General features: G+C 41.5%; 1 protein-coding gene across 1 annotated transcript in view; it reads right to left on the bottom strand.

Moving 5' to 3' along the window:
* Positions 1 to 19,503, bottom strand: part of stk17a (serine/threonine kinase 17a) — a 109,178-nt gene extending 89,675 nt beyond the window's left edge. Inside the window, exon 1 of the mRNA XM_078538573.1 lies at positions 19,264 to 19,503. Within this exon, the coding sequence (XP_078394699.1) occupies positions 19,264 to 19,364 (101 nt within the window). The 5' untranslated portion in view covers positions 19,365 to 19,503. The remainder of the gene's footprint in view (positions 1 to 19,263) is intronic.
* Between the last annotated feature and the right edge of the window lie 986 nt (positions 19,504 to 20,489).

Genomic DNA, 20,489 nt, shown 5'->3' with positions numbered 1-20,489 from the left:
AAGCATAACCCAGACCTCCCTGTCGCTTGCTATTTCAACACACCATCCCACTGTCATGCCCGCATATCCATCCTTGGCCTGCTGCAATGTTCCAGTGAAGTCAAACACAAGCTGGAGGAACAACACCTCATCTTACAATTAGTCACTTTACAGCTTTCCAGACTTAACATTGCGTTCAACAACTTCAGACCATGAACTCTCTCTCCCCTATTCTGACCCCTTTTTTAATCCCTTTTTAAAATTTATTTTTTATTTTTTAATCTACTTATTTTTATTCATTTATTCATTGTTTTATCCCCTTTATCCCCCCTTTTTAATCCCTTTTTCCCCCAACCTCCCTCCCCCTCCCCTCCCCCCACCCAACCCCCAAAAGGGCCACCTGTTACTTGATCCATGTTGTTCTTTCACAGAGTGCTGACCCTTGTTCTGCTATTCACACATTCTGCTTTCTTACCTTTATGCCCATTATCAGTGCCTTCTTTAGCCCTTACCGCTATCATTAACACTCCCTTTGTCTTTTTGTTCATGACATCTTTGTCAATCTCTCCTTAGCCCCCAACTATCACTGGCCTTCTATCCAGCTTCACCTGCTCCACCCCCTACTTAAACAATATAAATTTTGTTCTATTTCTACTTCTCTTTAGCTCTGAGGAAGAGTCATACCAACTCGAAACTTTAACTCTGTTTCTCTCTCCACAGATGCTGCCAGACCTGCTGAATTTTTCCAGCATTTTCTGTTTTTAGTCCCCTTGCAGTGCTGGGATCTGACAGAAGAGGCAAACATGAACTGGTGCTGGTAGTGGCACTTGTCACCAATTTGTGGCCAAGCTTAGGCTAGGCTATCCCCAAATGGAACATCAAGTAATGTTATAATACTGGTGACATATACATCCTTCCTCCAACAAAGGATGGAGAAGACTTCAATCACAGTTGAGAATTTTGAATAACTCCATACAGCTGGTGCTCCTCCATATCTTGCATACAAACACACCAGCTTCCACTGGAAGTACAAAGAACAAAGAAAAGTACAGCACAGGAACAAGCCCTTCGGCCCTCCAAGCCTGCGCTGATCATATTGCCCATCAACTAAAACATTTTGCACTTCTGGGGTCCATATCCCTCTATTCCCATCCTATTCATGTATTTGTCAAGCTGCCTCTTAAACACCACTATCGTACCTGCTTCCACCACCTCCTCTGGCAGCGAATTCCAGACACTCACTACCCTCTGTGTAAAAAACTTGCCCCGCACATCACCTTTATAGTTTTCTCCTCTCACCTTAAATCTATGTCCCCTAGTAATTGACTCTTCCACCCTGGGAAAAAGCTTCTGACTATCTACTCTGTCCATGCCACTCATAATTTTGTAAACTTCTATCAAGTCGCCCCTCAATCTCCGTCGCTCCGTAGCTACAAAATGACTTGCAACAATTACACTGTTCAGTTTATTCCATCTTTGACCAGTTATTTTGCTGACTGTGGCCAGAGAAGACAGTGCTGTCCGTGTGCTTCATTTGATTAACAAGTTCTATGTCTGATGCTTAACAAGTGCATTTTAAAATTACAAGTCAAAGTATATGGTAGCATACTTGCAAACCACTACAGCTCCCTGCATGCTAATTTGACATGTGTTAAAGTTGTAAACCAGCTATAGACTGACATGGGCCTGACAAATTTCTATCTAGCATTGCAGGGGATTGCTCCAAACTAGGACACACCTGGCAACTTAATTCCACTAAGACAACAGGACTCAAACAAAACGAGTCGATACCTATGCTGTTTTTGGATTGCAATGGCTCTTGGAACATACACCAGCACCAACTGAAAAGTCTGTTGGCAGTTTAGAAATTGAATGTTTAGTGCAAAAGAGTATTGTCAGTTTATTTATGCTGGGGGTGGGTGGGAAACAGCAGGTTGTGGGGGGGGGGGGGGGGTGGGGCGGGGGGGGAAGGGTTTGGCAGGAGGAGGGGATGCGGTGGTTTGCAAGGGGAAAAGAGTGCCTCAGCATTGCATCCCCGTGCTCCTTAACCTGCATTACAGATAAATGTCTAGGTTCCCACCAAGATAAAAGCAAAAAACTGAGGATGCTGGAAATCCAAAACAAAAACAAAAATAAAAATACCTGGAAAAACTCAGCAGGTCTGACAGCATCTGCGGAGAGGAACACAGTTAACGTTTCGAGTCCATATGACTCTTCAACAAGAGTCATACCGACTCGAAACGTTAACTGTGTACCTCTCTGCAGATGCTGTCAGACCTGCTGAGTTTTTCCAGGTATTTTTATTTTTGTTTTTGTTTAGGTTTCCACCAACTCTGATTCCTCAATTAGCATATTTTTTACTAACCATAATATAAATCAAATGAAATAAAACCAAAAGTCTTACATAAGAAACAAGGACAAACTGTACAATTTTAAAATGGGGACGGAATTACATTTGCACACCTTGTTCAATTATCCCTCACTTATTTCATCCTAAGACCTCATGGTGACTCCTCAAGTGGAGAACCATGGGAGATTGGCGAGGCCAAAATGATTATTCCAATGCTAGAAAAAACATATTTTTTTTAAAAGTCCATATGCCATAAAATTCAAATGTCCAATCTGCACTTAAATTTATATCTTTAGTTATAGATTGATTTCTTTGTCTGTGCACTCAATTTGCTACAGCACTGGCTGTAATTAGGATAGGGAAGATAATGGAAAAAAATAGCTGATGGCTTGTGAACTCGTGCAAATGCACTCCAGTTAAATGCATGGCCATGGGTCATGAATTGCTGATCTGTGATCTAGAAACTCCATTCTATCTTCTCTTTAATTGGTAGCCTCCAGTAAGTCACAGGCAGTGATCTGGAAATATTACACTTTATAATTAGGCAATGTAGCGTTTGAGGTAAAATATGAGTTTTAAGGACAGCGAAAGGCTGATCTGATAAATGCTGACAAGGCAAGAGAGTCCAATGGTTCCCTGTGGCTGTGTCCTGATGCAACACAATAAGCTGCCGAAGGTCTTTCATCCAAAACCAGGTCAATTAATACTAAATTAGACCATGATGGCTTTCATTATTCAATGTTTTAAGGGTTTGTTCATTACATTCAAAGTTGAAAAATAGACCACAGAGGTCTGCACACAGATGTTCAATAGTATATTATACCGTTATGAAATGTCAAAATTTGTAATGTTTACTTTTTCAGCTTTATTCCTAGCTCCTGGAAATCACCAGTTTAGATCATATGCAAACAATGTCTTTATCAGCAACACAATCATCCCACTGGTTATACATGTGTCCTTATGCATATCCCAGCAGTGTGTAACAAAGAACATCTTTAAGAACTTGCCACAAATAATGAATTAACAATAGCAGAAAGTCAACCTGGAGCCATGTTAACTTTGAGAACCATAGAACACATAGGCTGGGATTTACCGCTCTGGACCTAGGTCCCATGACGGGGCCGGGAAGTCAGAGGGACTCCCGCCGCAGAACCTAGCAGGAAACCTCGCTGAATCGCATGATGCTGTGCAGATTAATCATACAGCCGGGGGTTTCCTGGGGAATTGCATGGCAGAATGGGTAGGAAGTCACGTGCCCTGTGGTTATATTCGGGCACCATGTTTTAAAGGACAGCTACTCACATCGCACGTTGGATTTAGTTTAAGCTCAGGCTTACACTCTGGTGGTCACCTCACAGACACATGACTACAGCAGGAGGCAGGGGCAGCCAAGGTACCAGTGCTTGGAGGGCGGCTAGGGAAGAGGCCTATGCTAAGTCCAAGTCTGACGATGAGCCTCTGGGGACGGTCCCGGGCAAGATGCTGGAGATGCAGCAAGAGGCAAAGGTGTTTCAGGCCCTCAACAGAGTGGCACTTCAGGCGGAGGAGTCCATTTGCCTCTGATGTAGTGGCTCCAACATGTGCATGCATCGAGATCTCCATGGGGAGGATGGCAGACGCCATGGAGAACCTGGTCCAGCAGAACACCTAGTTTCTGCTGGGGATGCTGGAGATGCACATAGACCTGCACTCCATTGCTGTAGCCATGGCGAGCTTTTGCAGTGACTACATGAGGGGGGTGCGGGGCACCTTGACCTCCCTCCTGGAGGTCCTTTCCCTCAAGGAGTCAGAGAGAGGTTCTCAGGCACCCAAAGGGAGGAGATGTATCAGGCAGACACCCTGGACACTCTCCAAGGGTGTCCTGAGTCTTCTCTGTCTGTGACTCCATCAGCTCCAGCCTCTGGGGCCACAGAGGGTGTGCCTGCCCCAGAGCAGGAGATCCAAAGAAAGCCAGGGACCTCCAGGCCTCGAGCCTCCAGATTTGGTGGCCAAGGTCATCAAAGGCAACGGGGCACAGTGGTCAGCAGACTGCCTCCACCCGTGCTGCGGATGTCAGAGGAGCACCTAGACACAGTGGTAGGGCATGTAAAATTAAAAACTTCTGAGTTCACTCTGGCAGCACGAGTGTACAATTGTAAATTGCTGTTGCACACTTGTAAATATATGTATAGTTTCACTTTATGGAGGTCTGCTGGGTTTTTATTGCTTCTGTTCATCTTAATGCCTGTGCTCCCTCCCACAATTCAAGGGGCCAACCTAGGCTGGGTCTATGCCCCACTGAACCATGTAGGTCCCAACAGCCAGTCATGTCATCGTGGCGAAGCTTAAAGTAGAGGCCAAGTGCTTCCTGCAAAGAGGAAAACTGGAATGAGTTACTTCCAGCTACTCTTGTGCAGATGGTTAGATAGGGAAAAATAGGCAGAAACCTGGGATTAGATTACTTGACAATTCTCTATGGCTAAGAATATTGTGTGAAGGCTAAAAGCAAAAAAATCCATACAACAAAGGTTATTGTAGCATTCACCTAATACTGGAATGAGCCATCAGTAGTATTATCAAATGATTGCTACTTGCCATTAAGGTGCTCACTAATGCTCAGTTCAGATTCTGGTAGAACCACTTAGCTCCAAGCCTTGACATGGGCACAATTTTTATTTTTATTCTTTCATGGGACGTGGACATTGCTGGCAAAGACAGTATTTGTTGCCCATCCCTAATTTCCCTTGAACTGAGTGGCTTGCTAGACCATTTCAGAGAACCATTAAGAGTCAACCACTTTGCAATGGATCTGGAGTTATGTGTAGGCCAGAGCAGGTAAGGACAGGAGATTTCCTTCCCCAAAGGGAACTGATGAATCAGATGAATTTTTGCAACAATTGATGATAGCTTAATCGTCACCATCACTGAGACCATCCAGATTTATGAATTGAATTTAAATTCTACCAGCTGCCACAGTGGGATTTGATCCATGGCCTCTGGATCATTGGTCTGATAACATTATCATTACACCATCATCTCCTCACAATGTGGAATACGAGAGGAGAAACGCCCTTAACATCAAGGCAGCATTCAACCTGGTACAGCAGCAATGAGCACGAGCAAAACTGAATCGAAGAAGGGGACCAGAGAAAACTCTGCCCTCCGAAATGGTCTATCTAGTAAGCCACTCACAAGGTTCCAAAGAAGAGGCATATTGGACTCGAATTGCTAGCTGTTTCTCTCTCCACGGATGCTGCCAGACCTGCTTAGTTTTTCTAGCATTTTCTGTTTTTATTTCAGATTTCCAGCATCCATAGTATTTTGCTTTTATTTTACTAAGCCACTCAGTTGTATTCAAGAATGTGGCTCAACACCACCTTCCCAAGGAGAATTAGGGACGGCCAATAAAAGATACCCACATCCTAGTGAATGAATAGAAAAACACCAGTTCAAAGTTGCATCCTACCCCAACCTGGCCACATACCACTTTCTTCATCATCACTGCATCAATTTTGGGAGGAGGTGGTGGCATAGTGTTGTCGTCACTGGACTAGTAATCCAGAGACCCAGGGTAATGCTCTGGGGACCCGGGTTCAAATCCCACCTTGGCATATGGTGAAATTTGAATTCAATGAAAAAATCCAGTATCAAAAGTCTGATGATGACCACAAAATCATTGTCTATTGTTGTAAAAACCCATCTGGCTCATTAATGTTCTTTGGGGAAGGAAATCTACTGTCTTTACCTAGTCTGGCCCTACATGTGACTCCAGACCCACTGCAATGTGGTTGACCCTCAAATACCCTCTGAACAAGGGCAATTAGGGATGGGCCATAAATGCTGGCCCAGCCAGCGATGCCCACATCCTATGAACGAATAAAAAAAAAATTGAATATGACCATTACAAGACCTGCAGTGACTCAAGGAGAAAGCCTATCAGGATCTTCACAGGACCACCATGAATGGGCATAAATTCTAGTTTTACCAAACAAAGGCAATTTTGTAAAGCGTGTTGTGTGCTCTTTTCGATCAGATTCAATCATGTGGAGTAATGCACAAGTGATTTTTAATTAGCACATAATACTGCTGCAGTGGAATGCCTATGTAGCTGCACACTTGCCTGCTTCGAACTCGCGAGTTATCACTCTCACTAATTTCTTGTGGCCCTGAACTAGAATATATTAGAATATATGTAGTGGTTGGGCCAAATAGCCTATTTTTGTGCCATATGTCCTGTGTAATCCTATGTACCTGGACAGCTCTACAATTATAATCTGAAGTTTGTCTCATCTACACACAATCAAATTCAGTTCTGCTGCCCACTGATATTGTTAATGGTGAAAACCATTCACATTATGTTTTTCAGTCCAATGCTATGCATGCCTAAACCACTGCTCACTAAACCAATTAACTGAAAAATTATATTGGAAGGATAGTCTGTTCCTGCATGTGCCTGGTCCATCTCAGCAGTGAACCCATTCATGCTTCACTGTTTATAAAATATTAAAAATTAAACACAGCAGTACAAAATTGGTTCCCCACCCTCACATGCAACCCTTCTTCAGGCTAAACATTCATTTACCCTAGCTCTTCATTTACTATTACTTGACTTTCCATCCATGTTACTGTATTTTCTCAAACCACATTCCTGAATTTTTAAAACAAACTTCTGGGACGCTTGTTGAAATACCATCTGAAAATCCATTTTTCTGCATCAATTGCATTATCTTGCATTTATCTATTTTCACCTACCTTTATTTCTCTAATCAGTCACACCTTCAAAAAAATTTTGATTTATCAAACATGTCTTAGCAGTGTTTATGTTCCTGAATACTCACTGATACAATCCCAAAATATAACCTCCAAGATTTTACCCACAATTGACATTAGACTAATTGGCCAAGAGTAATCTGGTTTAAACATTTCTTACAGTTATCTTGGAGAAAAAGAAAATGCCCTGTTGCACAAAAAAGGATGAGACTGGGGAATTAATTAGAGGAAACAAGGAAATGACTGCAGCTTGAACATGTATTTTGCATCTGTCTTATCTGTAGAAGATACAAAAAGCATCCCAAGAATAGTTGAAAAGAGGGGAAAGGGAGGGAAGAACTTAAAATGAACACTAGGGAAAACAGGTACTGGGAAAACTATTGGGACTAAAGGCTGACAAGTTCCCTGGACCTGGAGGCCTGCATCCTAGGATCTTAAAAGAATTGGCTGCAGAGAAAGTGGATGTATTCGTTCTGATCTTCCAAAATTCCCTGGATTCTGGAAAAGTCCCAGCCAATTGAAAAAACACAAATATAACGCCTCTATTCAAGAAAGGAAGGAGACAGAAAGCAGGAAACTAGAGGCCTGTAAGTCTAACACCTGTCATAGGGAAAATGTTTGAATCCATTATTAAAGGAGGTAATAACAGGGCATTTCAAAATTTATAATACAATTGGACAGAGTCAGCATGGTTTATTGAAAGGAATTGTGTTTGACTGATTTATTACAGCTCTTTGAGGAAGTAACAAGCAGGGCAGATAATGGGGAACCAGATGTGATGTATATGGATTTCCAAAAAGCATTCAAAAGGTGCCTCATTAAAAAAATAAGAGCTCAAGGTATTGGTGGGTAACATATTAGCATGGATAACGGGTTGGTTAGCTAACAGGAACCAAAGGTTTTGGAAAAAGGGGTATTTTTGGGTTGGTAAACTGTAAATAGTGGAGTGCCACAGGGATCAGTGCTGGGCTTCAACTATTTACAATCTATATCAATGACTTGGATGAAGGGGCCAAGTGTATGGTAGCTAAATTTGCTGATGGCACAAAGATAGGTAGGAAAGCAAGTTGTGAAAAGGACACAAAGAGTCCGCAAAGGACCTAGATAGGATAAGTGAATGGGCAAACATTTCACAGATGGAGAATAATGTGGGAAAATGTGAGCTTTCCCATTTTGGCAGAAGAGTAGAAAAGAGAGAGAGAAATCTGTGGTACACAGGGATTTGGGTGCCCTGGTACATGAATCACAAAAGTTAGCATGCAGGTACAGCAAGTGATTGAGAAGGCAAATAAAAGGTTGGCTTCAATTGCAAGGGGAATAGAGTATAAAAATAGGGAAGTCTTCGTACAACTGTCTGGGCATTAGTAAGACTGCACCTGGAGTATTGTGTACAGTTGTGATCTCCTTACTTAAAGGATAGAGTTCCGTTGGAAGCAGTTCAGGGAAGGTTCACTTGGCTGGGTTGAAGGGATCATCTTATGAGGAAGGGTTGAGCAGATTAGGCCTATAGCCTTTGGAGTTTAGAAGAGTGAGGGGTAAACTTATTGAAACATACAAGATTCTGAGGGGATTTGACAGGGTGGATTCTGAGAGGATTTGCCCTTGTGGAAGAGTCTAGAACTAGGGGACATAGTTTTAAAAAAAAGGGGATCTCCCTGTTTAGATGGAGATGAGGAGGAATTCATTTCTCTCAGAGGGTTGTTGACTTAGGAATTCTCTTCCCCAGAGAGCTGTGGAGGCTGGGTCATTTAATATATTCGAGCCTGCATTTGATTTTTGATTGACAAAGGGAGTTGAGGGTTATGGGAGGCAGGCAGGAAAGCAGAATTAAGGCCACAATCAGATCAGCACTGATCTGATTGAATGGCGGAGCCAGGCTGACCAACTCCTGGCAAAAAGGACAATTTGGCATGGGGGCAAACCCTATAAAACATATCCCAGGAAGGCCTGGCCAGGGTCACTGGAGGAAAGGCCAAATTACGTGACGGTCTGAAAAATCTGGGGCAGCTGGTCACCCTGGCGGAGCAGGCTTGAGGGCTTGAATGGCCTACTCCTGCTCCTGTTTATGATCTTTGAAACTTATGTTCTCACTTCTACCATTAAATATATTGTTTTAGCGTTTACAAATAATCTGTCCATTGTAGCTTCATCTCCCACAATTAGAGTTCGCTCTTGATCCCCGAGCAGTCCCTACAGATGGCTCCTTAAATTTGCCTTTACTCCATATCCCTTATCAAATCAAAATCTATCAAACTCAGTTTTGAATTTTTTTCAGTTATCCTGAACTCATTTTTTGAGGGAAAGAGTTCCAGATTTCACTACTGTTTGTGTGAAGAAGTGCTTCCTGACATCAAATCTGACTGTGTGAAGCTTTAATTTTAAGGTTATGTCCCCTTGTTCTGGACTCTACCAGTAATTAAATAAATAGTTTCTACCAGTCTTATCAAATCCTTTTATCATCTTAAACACAATGATATCACTCCTTAATCTTCTATACTCAAAGGAATGCAAGCCTATGCAACCTGTCCTCTTAATTTAACCCTTTTTTTGCCATGGTATCATTTTGGTGAATCTGCATGGTCTTCCCCAATACCACACCCCAAACCTTCAAGGCCAATATAGCTTTTCTGAAATGCAGTGCCTAGAACCGAACACAGTTTTCCAGACAAGGTCTATCCAGAGTTTTATACAACTTTCACCTCTTTGTATTCCAACTTTGAGATAAGGGCTATTACCACCTGCCCACTACCTTTTGGTGATTTCCATAGATGGGCCCTTAAATCTTCCTTCCATTTAGAAGATATTCAGTTGTGTCTTTCTTCAATCCAAAATAACCTTACACTTCCCCAAGTTGAACTTCATCCACCACAGTTTCACCCATTCACTTAGCCTATCAATGTTCCTTTGCAAGTTCCTGCTCCCATCTATATAGTACTTATTGTGCCACCTAACTTAGCTGTTGAAAAACCTGGATATATGGCTCTCCATTCCTTCACCCAAGTACTTTCTGTTGTTAATTTTTAAATACAAAAGGTACCAACAGCATATCAAAAATTCAGGTAGCACTTTCAAATAAGAAGACCCGCCAAAAATAAATTACGCGACAGTACTTTTATCTCTCCTAGTACAATGTTCAAGAAGAAGAAAAATTTATGAGATACAGTCCTAAAACACAGAGGTAAGGAAGCTGTGGTGAATGATTAAACAATCAAGTTTAGAATAATTTTTTTTTAAATAGCCATATCATATCTTATGATTGGCAATGATGTACTTGGATAACATGAACAAAACAAGTGATAGAACTTGCCGTAGATGTCTTTCAACCTGCATGCCCAAGGATACCAAATAATTTTATAACCATCTAAGAATAATTTAAACTACCTTGAAGTGCTAACTGTACCAAAAACAGTAATGTGATATCAGGCTTTAGTGATTTAGTGATCTGAAGACTGAAAGCAGTGGTTTTTGAATAACAGAAAATATACAGAAATGTGTTGGGTTTGTCTTTTTACTAAAAGAACAAAGAACTTGCATTTCTATAGCACCTTTCATGATCTTGATATGTTTCATTGTCAGTAGAGTACTTGTTGAATATAATCACTGTCATAATGCAGGGAATTGAGCAATAAGTTGACAATTAATTTAGGAACTTTGTCTTTGATAATGATGCTGGTGTTAAAGGACACTGGTATAAATTAGCTTTAAAATGTATATTATTCCTTAGAGTTGATTAATTCCACCTGAGCAATTCCAGTACATTGAAGCATAGCCTAAAGTAAAAAAAAACTAGATCACACAAAATTTCAGTATACTCAATTTATAAATATTTCTGAATCAGATCCTCTCCTAACAAAATGATCCTTCCCTCATGTGTCTTGAACGGGCCTCTAAAATAGTCCACATTGTATCAAACTACGTTTATAATCAAATAATGAAATTTTTTAATTTGAAGTCTGTTAATTCAATTATGCAAAAATATCTCCCTTTGAACAACAGTTGCTTAATTTGAACTTCATAATTCAAAATATTGGACCAATTTGAATTTAAATTCTCACCATAAATGGATCCTAGTCAAATCTACTGCTCAAATTCAGATTTAACCTGGTCTAAGCAGCCCAGAGCAATTAATCTTCCTGACATATCTGATCTTTTCTTGTTGGAAAGGCAAATTGATTTACCAAAGAAATTAGAATTGATCCTGTTCCTGCATCATGAATCAAAATATTCAAAAGCCATTGTGCAATCAAGTCCTAGACCACAAAATGTGTAGCTAACTGGGCATAATAAAAATTATTATATTTTGTCTCATTATTAGCCTGAAGATTGTAGTGTAAAGGGTTACAGATGGGACATGCTAATGTATGATGTAGTACCATTAACACTGGCAGTTGTGCATTAGACTCTTGAGGGGTTGGAATCATGCCTAAGAGCTGCATGCCTACTTTGTAACCGGTTTAGATGTAATACTAATAAACAGGTATTCAGATACCCAGAGTATGCCTACAGTCTAAAAAACAAGTCGCATGCCTAGAGTCCAAGACAGAAGGACCCGATCTCACAACATGGCGGCAGCAGTTGGATATCGATGTAAAAGACATTGGTGTTATTGAAAGAACCACAGAATGAACCTGTGAAAGCAGCTCAAGAAATTTGGACAGTAGTAGGTTGCACACTGGGGAGAGGTAATGATGACCATACCTAGTGAACAGTCCATTTACCCTTGCCTCACCCATTTGACTGCCTCGAGGGCCCACAGAGAGGCCAAAAGTGGAAGTTATGGAAATGCCATTTTCTCTGGTATCGAATCAGGTCTTCACGAAGAAGAGCCAAAGTTTCAAGTTAGTTCCTTTCTTTATGCAGTAGGTTCAGTAGCAGATGAAGTTCTCTTAAGGCAAGTGGTACTGGAGTCCATCACAGATTTTAATTCCATTATTAAAGCCTTTGATACCTTTTTAATCTGTCAAGGAACCCCATTATTGAGCAGGCGGTTCAGTGTGCGATGCAGCTCCAACTTTGAGCGTCAAATCAGGCTATGGCTCATAGCGACTCTGAGGCTTCACATGGTTCCATCGATTGGGTGGTCCCATCCACAAGAAAGCCCGCCAAACTGGGCAAAAGGGTGCGAAAGTGTTGCGGCACAAAAAATAAGCATAGATGTCAAGACTGCCCAGCAAGGGGTGTGGAATGCTTCCGGTGCAGCAAAACTGGACATTTCAAGTGTTTCTGAAAATCCAGCAATTTTAATTGAAATCACAGACCAGCAAATATTTATGAAACATATTCCTTCCAAGAAATAGAAAATCCAGAAAACGACGGCGTTACAGAGTTCCTAGGGGAAGTAGATAGTCTTAAATCCAGACCACTGGTCAGTTACAGTCCAAGTTCAAAGCTTTGATACTGCTTTTAAAGTTAATACTGGAGTGACCATTAGCATATTAACAGATGACCTAGACTGGCTTCAGCTGATGACCCTTTATCCATCAAACATCAAGGTTACAAGCTTCAGGCAGCATAGACCTTCTAATCAAAGGAAGGATTATTACTGCTATCAGCTACAGGGACTGATAGATTGTTGATTCTCTATGTTCTTCACAATCAACGTACATCCTTGTTTAGTGGCGATGTTGGCTAGATGATGCTCATGCAACAATCTTCATCCTTTTGTTTAGAAGCAGTGGAAATTCAGCCTTCGGAAGCTGAGGAAGCTCATACACTCTGCACTACATTCCTTTCTTTCGCGGAGACACCATCCACCAGACTCAGGGCAGACATAGAAGTTATGAATCTCTCAGTTCTTCACGAGGTAAGGCCAGAGGTGGCAGATACAGAAGGCACTACAGCAGACGGTAACCAACTCCACAAAGGCCTGCTGGACCTGAACTGGCTCTTCCTAGGGAGTGATGAGGAAGAGTCCCTTGCAGTACTGAGTGACCCCTTGGAGGTTGAGATCCTAGAGAATGATTCATCTTTCCCATTGATGTCTGTACCTTATGAAATCTCTGTTTTCTTCTTAGAAGAATCAGCTGTGCTTTTAGTAGCTTAGCAGCATTCAGATCTTAGTTTCACTGAATCTATTGTTGTATTGCCTACTTTATCTCCTCTTGTCCATGAAGAGTCTTCCATAGAGGATGCTTTACTCGAGTCCAGTTAGAGTCCATAGAGGATCACACTGCTGAGGAGCTGGTACCTTCCCAGGGTGAATGTCAATTGACACCATACTTCATTCCCAGCTGATTTTCTTCCCTTCAGAGCTGGATGTCAGCACAGAAGCTGTGGCAGGATCTTTAGCACTTCTGGAACTGCAGAATCCTCTACATCAATCTTGTCCCAGAGTTTATTGTCTAGAGGAAATCCATCTCATTACAGAAGATGAGGCTGTCTTGTCTCCATATTTGAGGCAGTTCTTCCCATTGCCCATAGTGGAGCAACCTCACACAGAGAGAAGTGCGGGTCTCTTACCACTGCCCACTGAAAATAAATGGTCTTCCCGGAAAATCATCTCTTCTTCTGTTCTTGACAGTCCTACAGGAAGTTGTCCAAGTTCATTTAAATCTCAGATCAATGCCTTTTCAGTCATTGATATAGCAGTGGGTGATGCAACTGTGAGAGTCTTCCCAATGGTTGAAGATCATTCCTCTTCTGAAGCTTCTTCCCACAGTCCTTCAAGGGAGCAACATGTTCCTCAGAGTGTCCTGAGTTCTTCTCTTATAGTCCCAGAGGGTCCAAAGGTCAGTTTTCTTTAGTTTTCTCCTTTGGATCAGTCTTTTGTTGAAAAGTCTTTATTGTCCTTGCAGTTCAGCAATTCTGAATCCTACACTCAGCTTCCCAGCTATGCTGCCAGCAATTCTGATGAAATGTTGTCCTGTTCTGTAGATGATGATGTCCTACCAGGTGCAGAAGAAAGCTCTCATGTCTCCAAGCCTTCTTCCCTAAGGGCTGAGAATACTGTGGGAGATTGAAGCCCCCAGAGTTGTGACTTGGGGAGGGGAAGAGTAGGAGTTGGAGTTGAGTGGAATCTGTAGCTGTAAAAAGGGAGTTACAGGAATGTAATGTAAATAGTTAAAGACATAGTTTCATGTTGTGTTAAAAAGTAAGATAGCATACTTGGGGGGTGGTGTAGTATAAAGGGTTAACAGATGGGATAAGCTAATGTATGAGGTAAATGATAATGTACCACTGACACTAGTCAGTCATGTGTTAGACTCTTAAGAGAGAGGTTGGAGTTATGCCTAACAGCTACGTACCTACTCGGTAATCTGTTTAGATGTAGTACTAATAAACAAGTATTAAGTGTGTACAAGGGTATGTCTACAGTCTCAGAGCCAAGTCCCTCGCCTAGAGTCCAAGACAGAAGGACCCAATCTCAGGACAAAGGCATCTTTAAATGCTGACGAAACTGGCCTTATTTTACAAGTTTTACACAAGCAGAATGCCAGCTTCGAAAGAAAAGTGGTCAGGTAGGAGGAGAAAACAAAGCAGCAAATCACCATCATCATGCATCAGGGTGACTGGGAAAAAAGGAAAGCTGCATTGACCGGCAATCCCAGAAACCTCATGCTTTTGTGACGCTGTTACTCTTCCTGTGATTTACAACAAATTGCATGACTGCTGCTGATTATTTTGGAGGCTTGGCCGAGACACTTTGAATGTATCATGATTTCTTTGTACCATGAGCAGGGTTGAGAATTTACGATTCATTTGTCTTTTTGCTGATTCATGCTAGTCTTTTTTTTAATAGTACTTTCCACTACGGTCTCTAACACTGACAATTGCCTGCTTGCTTCCTGCTTTTTCTTTTATGTTTACATTTAGTAGGTTTATGAAAAGTACTTTCATATTTTGTTTTAAATGATTACTGTGAAGTTGGATCGAGAAGGTAGCTAACTGGGGTTTTGAACATTCCAAAAGGTGCGTTGAGATTTCTTTTTAAAGTTTGGAACATCATGAAATTAAAACCAATATTTTGCTTTCACCTCGACTAAATGAAAGATAATTTGTGTACAATAAACATGGAGTACTGATCCTAAACTGAGTTACAAATGTCAATCAAGTTCGCTGCAGTACCTTAGCATGTTTAATCAAAATTGATCCAGAAACCTGCTGTAATTGTAACACAAAGGGCAGGTAATAAAGATGTGCAAGTACAGCAGGCCAAAGAAAATTCACCTTCAAAGATGCACAGAATAAAAAATAAAAGATCGACTATAATTAAAACATATACAGCTGATAATTACAATGGATAGAGTCAGCACTCAAAAACTGTAAAAAGCACATCTTTATTATCTCTCCTTTCTGTTATAATTACAGCAGGTTTCTGGATCAATTTTGATTAAACATGCTATTTTACAATCATTTTTACGATCAGGTAAGCTATACATAAAGCATTGAAATGATGTTGCAATTTAAAATGTGCAATACAAAAATTTTGCTCCAAGCCATGCACTTTTAACCCTTCGGACAGAGAGAAAAACAGCATGTTACAAAAGGCAAGAAACGCAGCCAGGCAGAGGAACTCAGTAGGTCACCTCCTTGAAGAAGCAATAATGGAAGAAAATAGCTGGGAGCTAGTGCACATTGTAGGTGACACGTACATTGGAAAAAAGTTTATGTATTCCTGCTTGACGATTAAAATTGCATTCTGTGCCTATGCAATTACATTTCAGCCGATGTGAAATAGAAATTGTGCTGGACTGCAAAACGCAGGGTGTATTATCTGAGAAGCCACCGGATGTCCAAATATACATCCACACATGTTTTCTTCTTGTTACACATGTGCTAGAGCCTCAGGACTAGTAACACGTTTCACCACAATCATCCAGCAGCATCACTCCTTAGCAAGCACTTTGTCCAGAGGCACACACTTTGGGATTTTACAAGTTTAAAGAAAAGACTTGCATTGATAATTTTTGGGACATTTGTGACAACCACTTTATGTTTTTGAAATGAACATGCGAACATACAAATTTGGAGTAGGAGAGGCCATTCGGCCTCTCAAGTCTGCTCCACCATTCAAGAAGATCATGGCTGATCTGATTGTAACCTCAACTCCACATTCCTACCTACTCCCGATAACCATTCACCCCCTTGCTTATCAAGAATCTACCTACCACTGCTTTAAAAATATTCAGACTCTGCTTCCACCGTCTTTGAAGGAAGGGGGTTCCAAATACTCATGTCAGTGAAATGCAGTCAGTTACATGGGTAAGCACTGCAACCAAATTGTACCCAGCAAAGTCTAACAAACAGCAATGAGATGAATGCTTAATTTAATCCGTCTTTGAATGGTTGATGGAAAAATGTTCAGCAGAATACCATAAGAACTCCCAGCTCTTCTTCAAACACAACCGTGGGAAATACATTTCAGCTGCTTAAGTCCTTGAATCAATAGCCTTCTGAGTAACATTGTTAACAACTAAGTCAAGCTGACACTTGAAGAGGAGGGAACAGCACAGGGGGCATACAGATGCAAAAGGGGCAAAGGTTAAAGAAGGGCAGACCAAGCATCACTCGTGTTGAGTTTTTCCATGATTCATATCTCACTTGACCAGCCATGAAACAAAGGGTACTTTAGCAACATCAAAATCACTTTCCTCCTTGCAGAGAATGATGTAACAGGAATTTACTACACTTAATACCTAACTGGACCATGACAGATAGCACAGGCTTTCTTGTGTGTAGACTGGCATTTAGTGGAATGCACCAGGGGATTGGCAGGGAAGACCTTAGGCATGCAGGCAGTGAGAACAGTTGGAGCATCTCCCAGGAATGCTCCCACTCTGAATCCAAAAATCTACAGCACGCGACAAAAGATCTCCAGTGAACCATGAGTGAGGGATTCAGAGACCTTGCAGCAGTACACAGGTCTGTGCTTAAGTAAGTTCGTGGCCAGCATGAGGACTTGGCTTGCACCTGGATGAGAAACAGAAGTCTGCCAAAGCTAGCAGCCGCCACAGCCACAACAGACCAACTTATTTCTGGTACACAGACCACATGAATGAGGCACACAGAAATAAGTAGTACCTGACTAACAAGCAGAGCTCTTGGGAAATCTCCATGCGTAAGCCTCCCAGAAATAAGAGGTAGGAGTAGAAAGATGATTTATCAAATGCTCAGCTATGGCTGAAACAAAATTTCCACACAAATAGAGATAATCTGCTCCCATCCCCCTCACAGAACTTTGCCTAGAGCAGGGAAACAGCAAACACATTACTAACTGACCACAGGAGAAAATGATTAAACTTGTAAGATTGTAAGAATCATTGGGATGAAATACCCATAGCAGAAAATGACATATCGCCTCTACAGTTTTGGGAAGTTGCCAGTGGAGTTGCACATTAACACTAGGCTTCCCTGGTTAAACATCAATTCTTGAACAAACGTTATTTGATGAACTTTCAACTTGATTTTGAAGAGCCATTACTTGATGAAATCCAACCAAACAATATGTTTGCCTGTACTGAAGGTTAAATGTGAAGGACCTTGTATGGCTCCTTGACAACTTTTGAATCTTGTTATAACAGCCACTCTGCAGTGCACATAAAGTACTGTAGCAACGCACACTTATTTCATGGTTAATGGGCTGTCTGTATCAGACAGTAATTTTGCTGCCCCAAGTGGACTCGCTAAGTAATGCTGCAGCACACTAACAAGCAGTAAATATACTGAAAACTGGAAATATACTTGTAAGGGGATACAGCCCAGGAGCAAGGAGATTTTTTTCCCCAAATTAAAATGATAGTTTCCCTAATCTTTGAATGGAAGGGTGGTGGAAGGAACATTTAATTTCATAATAGTCATATTAAATATATTGCAAAACTACTTCATTTTTTCAAAAAATAAATATTGGGTCAGTTTCAGAAATAATTAAGGGTTGTAATTAGATTAAGATATTATATTTTGGATTTTTTGGTTATTTTCTCTTGTTCCATGTGAATTTAGTTTATGTGAGATAGTTACTTCACCAACTAAAAGTAGTCAGACTTGGAAACTACAAAAATGTTCATGTCAGAAACTCCAGCTTTCCATAGCAGAATGTATCAATGTCAGACAATTTACAGGCTTCCCATTTCTATTTAACAAAGACAGTATTTAAATATAGATGGAAGTAACCAATCCCTTACTTTAGTTTTTTATAAGCTTGCATTATGCAATAGAGGAGCCAGGGCATCCAGTAGTTACTTATAAATTAATTGTGTACAACTAGAATCACTTCACACCCACCAAGTCTTAAATACAGTAGAAGTTGGTAAAGAAGTACTACATCACAGAATTTACTGTAACTCACAATCTGTTGCATTTTCACCAGTGAAAGTTTTATAAGGTGTGTGTAAAATATTACCAGCACCTCATGAAAGGTACAAACTTCCATTAAAGCCTTTAATAAATTACCACGTTTCATTTATATAAAAAGCTAAGTGGTAAATACAGTACACAAAATACTTTACCAGGGGTATATTTAACTTTTTAGGTGCATGTAAAGATGATAATCACAGAAGATATACAAAGTGCCAATGTCCTGAACACACACACATATATATATATATATACATAAACTCCAAAATCATGATTTGTCAATAGTTTACAAATAAACACCAGCCCATGACTTTTATTTCCTCTTGTGGAATAAAATAGTGAACAAGGATACTCTCAAAATAGCAACAGATTACTCAGAACGTGCAGAACAAGCCTCTCAGGAATATCTGCCTCAGTCACAGTCTCCCTCAGTCACTGTTAGGGTTGCCGTACCACAGGTCAGCCTTTTAGTCTCCTTCAGTCACTTAGTGTCTCTGCCCCCATCTGTGTAGGTCATTATTAACGACTGTCACCTTCAAAAATACAACAGAATCTCTTCCTTACTCATCGCAATACTGAGAATCTCTCTCAGTTCTGTGGTTGGGGGAAACTCTCTGTCTCATGATATGGGGGTCACCCGCAATTACTTCGTGTGTGTCAGTTAGTCAAACTGTGTGTGGGTCTCTTCATCTCACGCTTGTCCCTGCCTGTCTCTCGGACTGTTACCATGAACTTGCGTTTATATAGCTCAGTCTATTTCTATGGAAGGCTCGATCCTGTCTCTCCCTCTCCTGCCTGTCAGTCTTTCTCTCGTCTCTCTCCCTCCCGTGTCTCGACGACTCCCTCCTAGTATCTGTTAGCCTCTCCGTGCCGTCTCTCTCTCTCTGTATTACCTGCCGAGCTCTTTGCCCACCAATGTGTAGCAGTTGCTGAAGCTGTCGGTGCAGACTCTGGTCTGGGTGTCGGACAGCAGTCCGCTCCGTGGCTGGCTCATGGTGGATGCAGGGACCGGAGTTCGCCTCTCTGCTCCGGACCGGTCCGGGGGAAGGAAGCGCTTCGGAGCGGCGGACAACGTGCTGGAGTCCGGGCTGAGCTCCTGCACTGGCGGCTCTCACTATCAAACTCCGCTTGGCTCATTCACAACACCAGCCCCACCACACCGTCACCATGGAGACAGCCAGCTGATTGACAGCTGGGGGAAGGGAAGTGCATTTAAAAAGGCAATGGCAGAATATCATTAAAAAAGACAACACAAGGGCACCTCAGATGGTCATTTCACTCGGATTTCTGGTCCCTTTATAAGTTTCACCAACTCCTTGGATATAGTTCTTATTTTTATTTTAAATTAATTAAAATTTTGCAGTGTCCTGCCTAGACGTGAATACATGAAAAATATGTCGAGGTACAGCGCTGGAGAAGGTGCAAAACATATTTACAAGGATAACACCAGAACAGAGAGTTTAGACTTATCAGGATAGACTTGAATAGACTAGGGTTCATTTCTCTGGAAAAAGGAAGGTGATGGTTGTTGTCCGTCACTCTGTTACCACGTACAACAGCAACGCCTCTGTGCCCCCTCCCAGTACCTGACAGCCTCCCCCCTGGCTGTGGCTCTCACACTGCCCCCTCCAACAGTTGCATCTCTTTCGATTCCAGGCTTTTTGCCCATGAGTGTGTAGCAGTTGTCGATGCTGATTGTCGGTCTGGATGTCCGACGGCAGTTCCCGACATGAAAGAGCCACAGTGGCGCAGTGAACCTGGGGCTCAGTGCACAGAGGCATAAACCGAGCAATCACAGAATCGCCAGCCTAACCTCAGCGGTGGGAAAACTTACAGAGGCAATCATCCAGAGCAATATTAGTTTACAGTTGGGAAACTATGGCCTAATAAATGAAAGCCAGCATTGATCTGTTAAAGGCAAATTGTGTTTAACTAACGTTTTTGAGTTCTTTGATAAGGAAATGGAGAGGGCTGAGGAGAATAGTGCAGTATGATGGACTCTCCTGAAGCTTCAACCCATGTGTGTTCAGCAAGGAGACCAATTGCTCACTGTCTAGGTGGGGTCCTCTCATATGTGATGTTACCCCAATCTTGACTTGCAGATCCAATTGCAAATGCT

The sequence above is a fragment of the Cetorhinus maximus genome, chromosome 3 (genome assembly GCF_964194155.1).
Source record: "Cetorhinus maximus chromosome 3, sCetMax3.hap1.1, whole genome shotgun sequence".
Classification (NCBI taxonomy): domain Eukaryota; kingdom Metazoa; phylum Chordata; class Chondrichthyes; order Lamniformes; family Cetorhinidae; genus Cetorhinus; species Cetorhinus maximus.
This window is presented reverse-complemented; position numbering and strand designations above follow the sequence as displayed.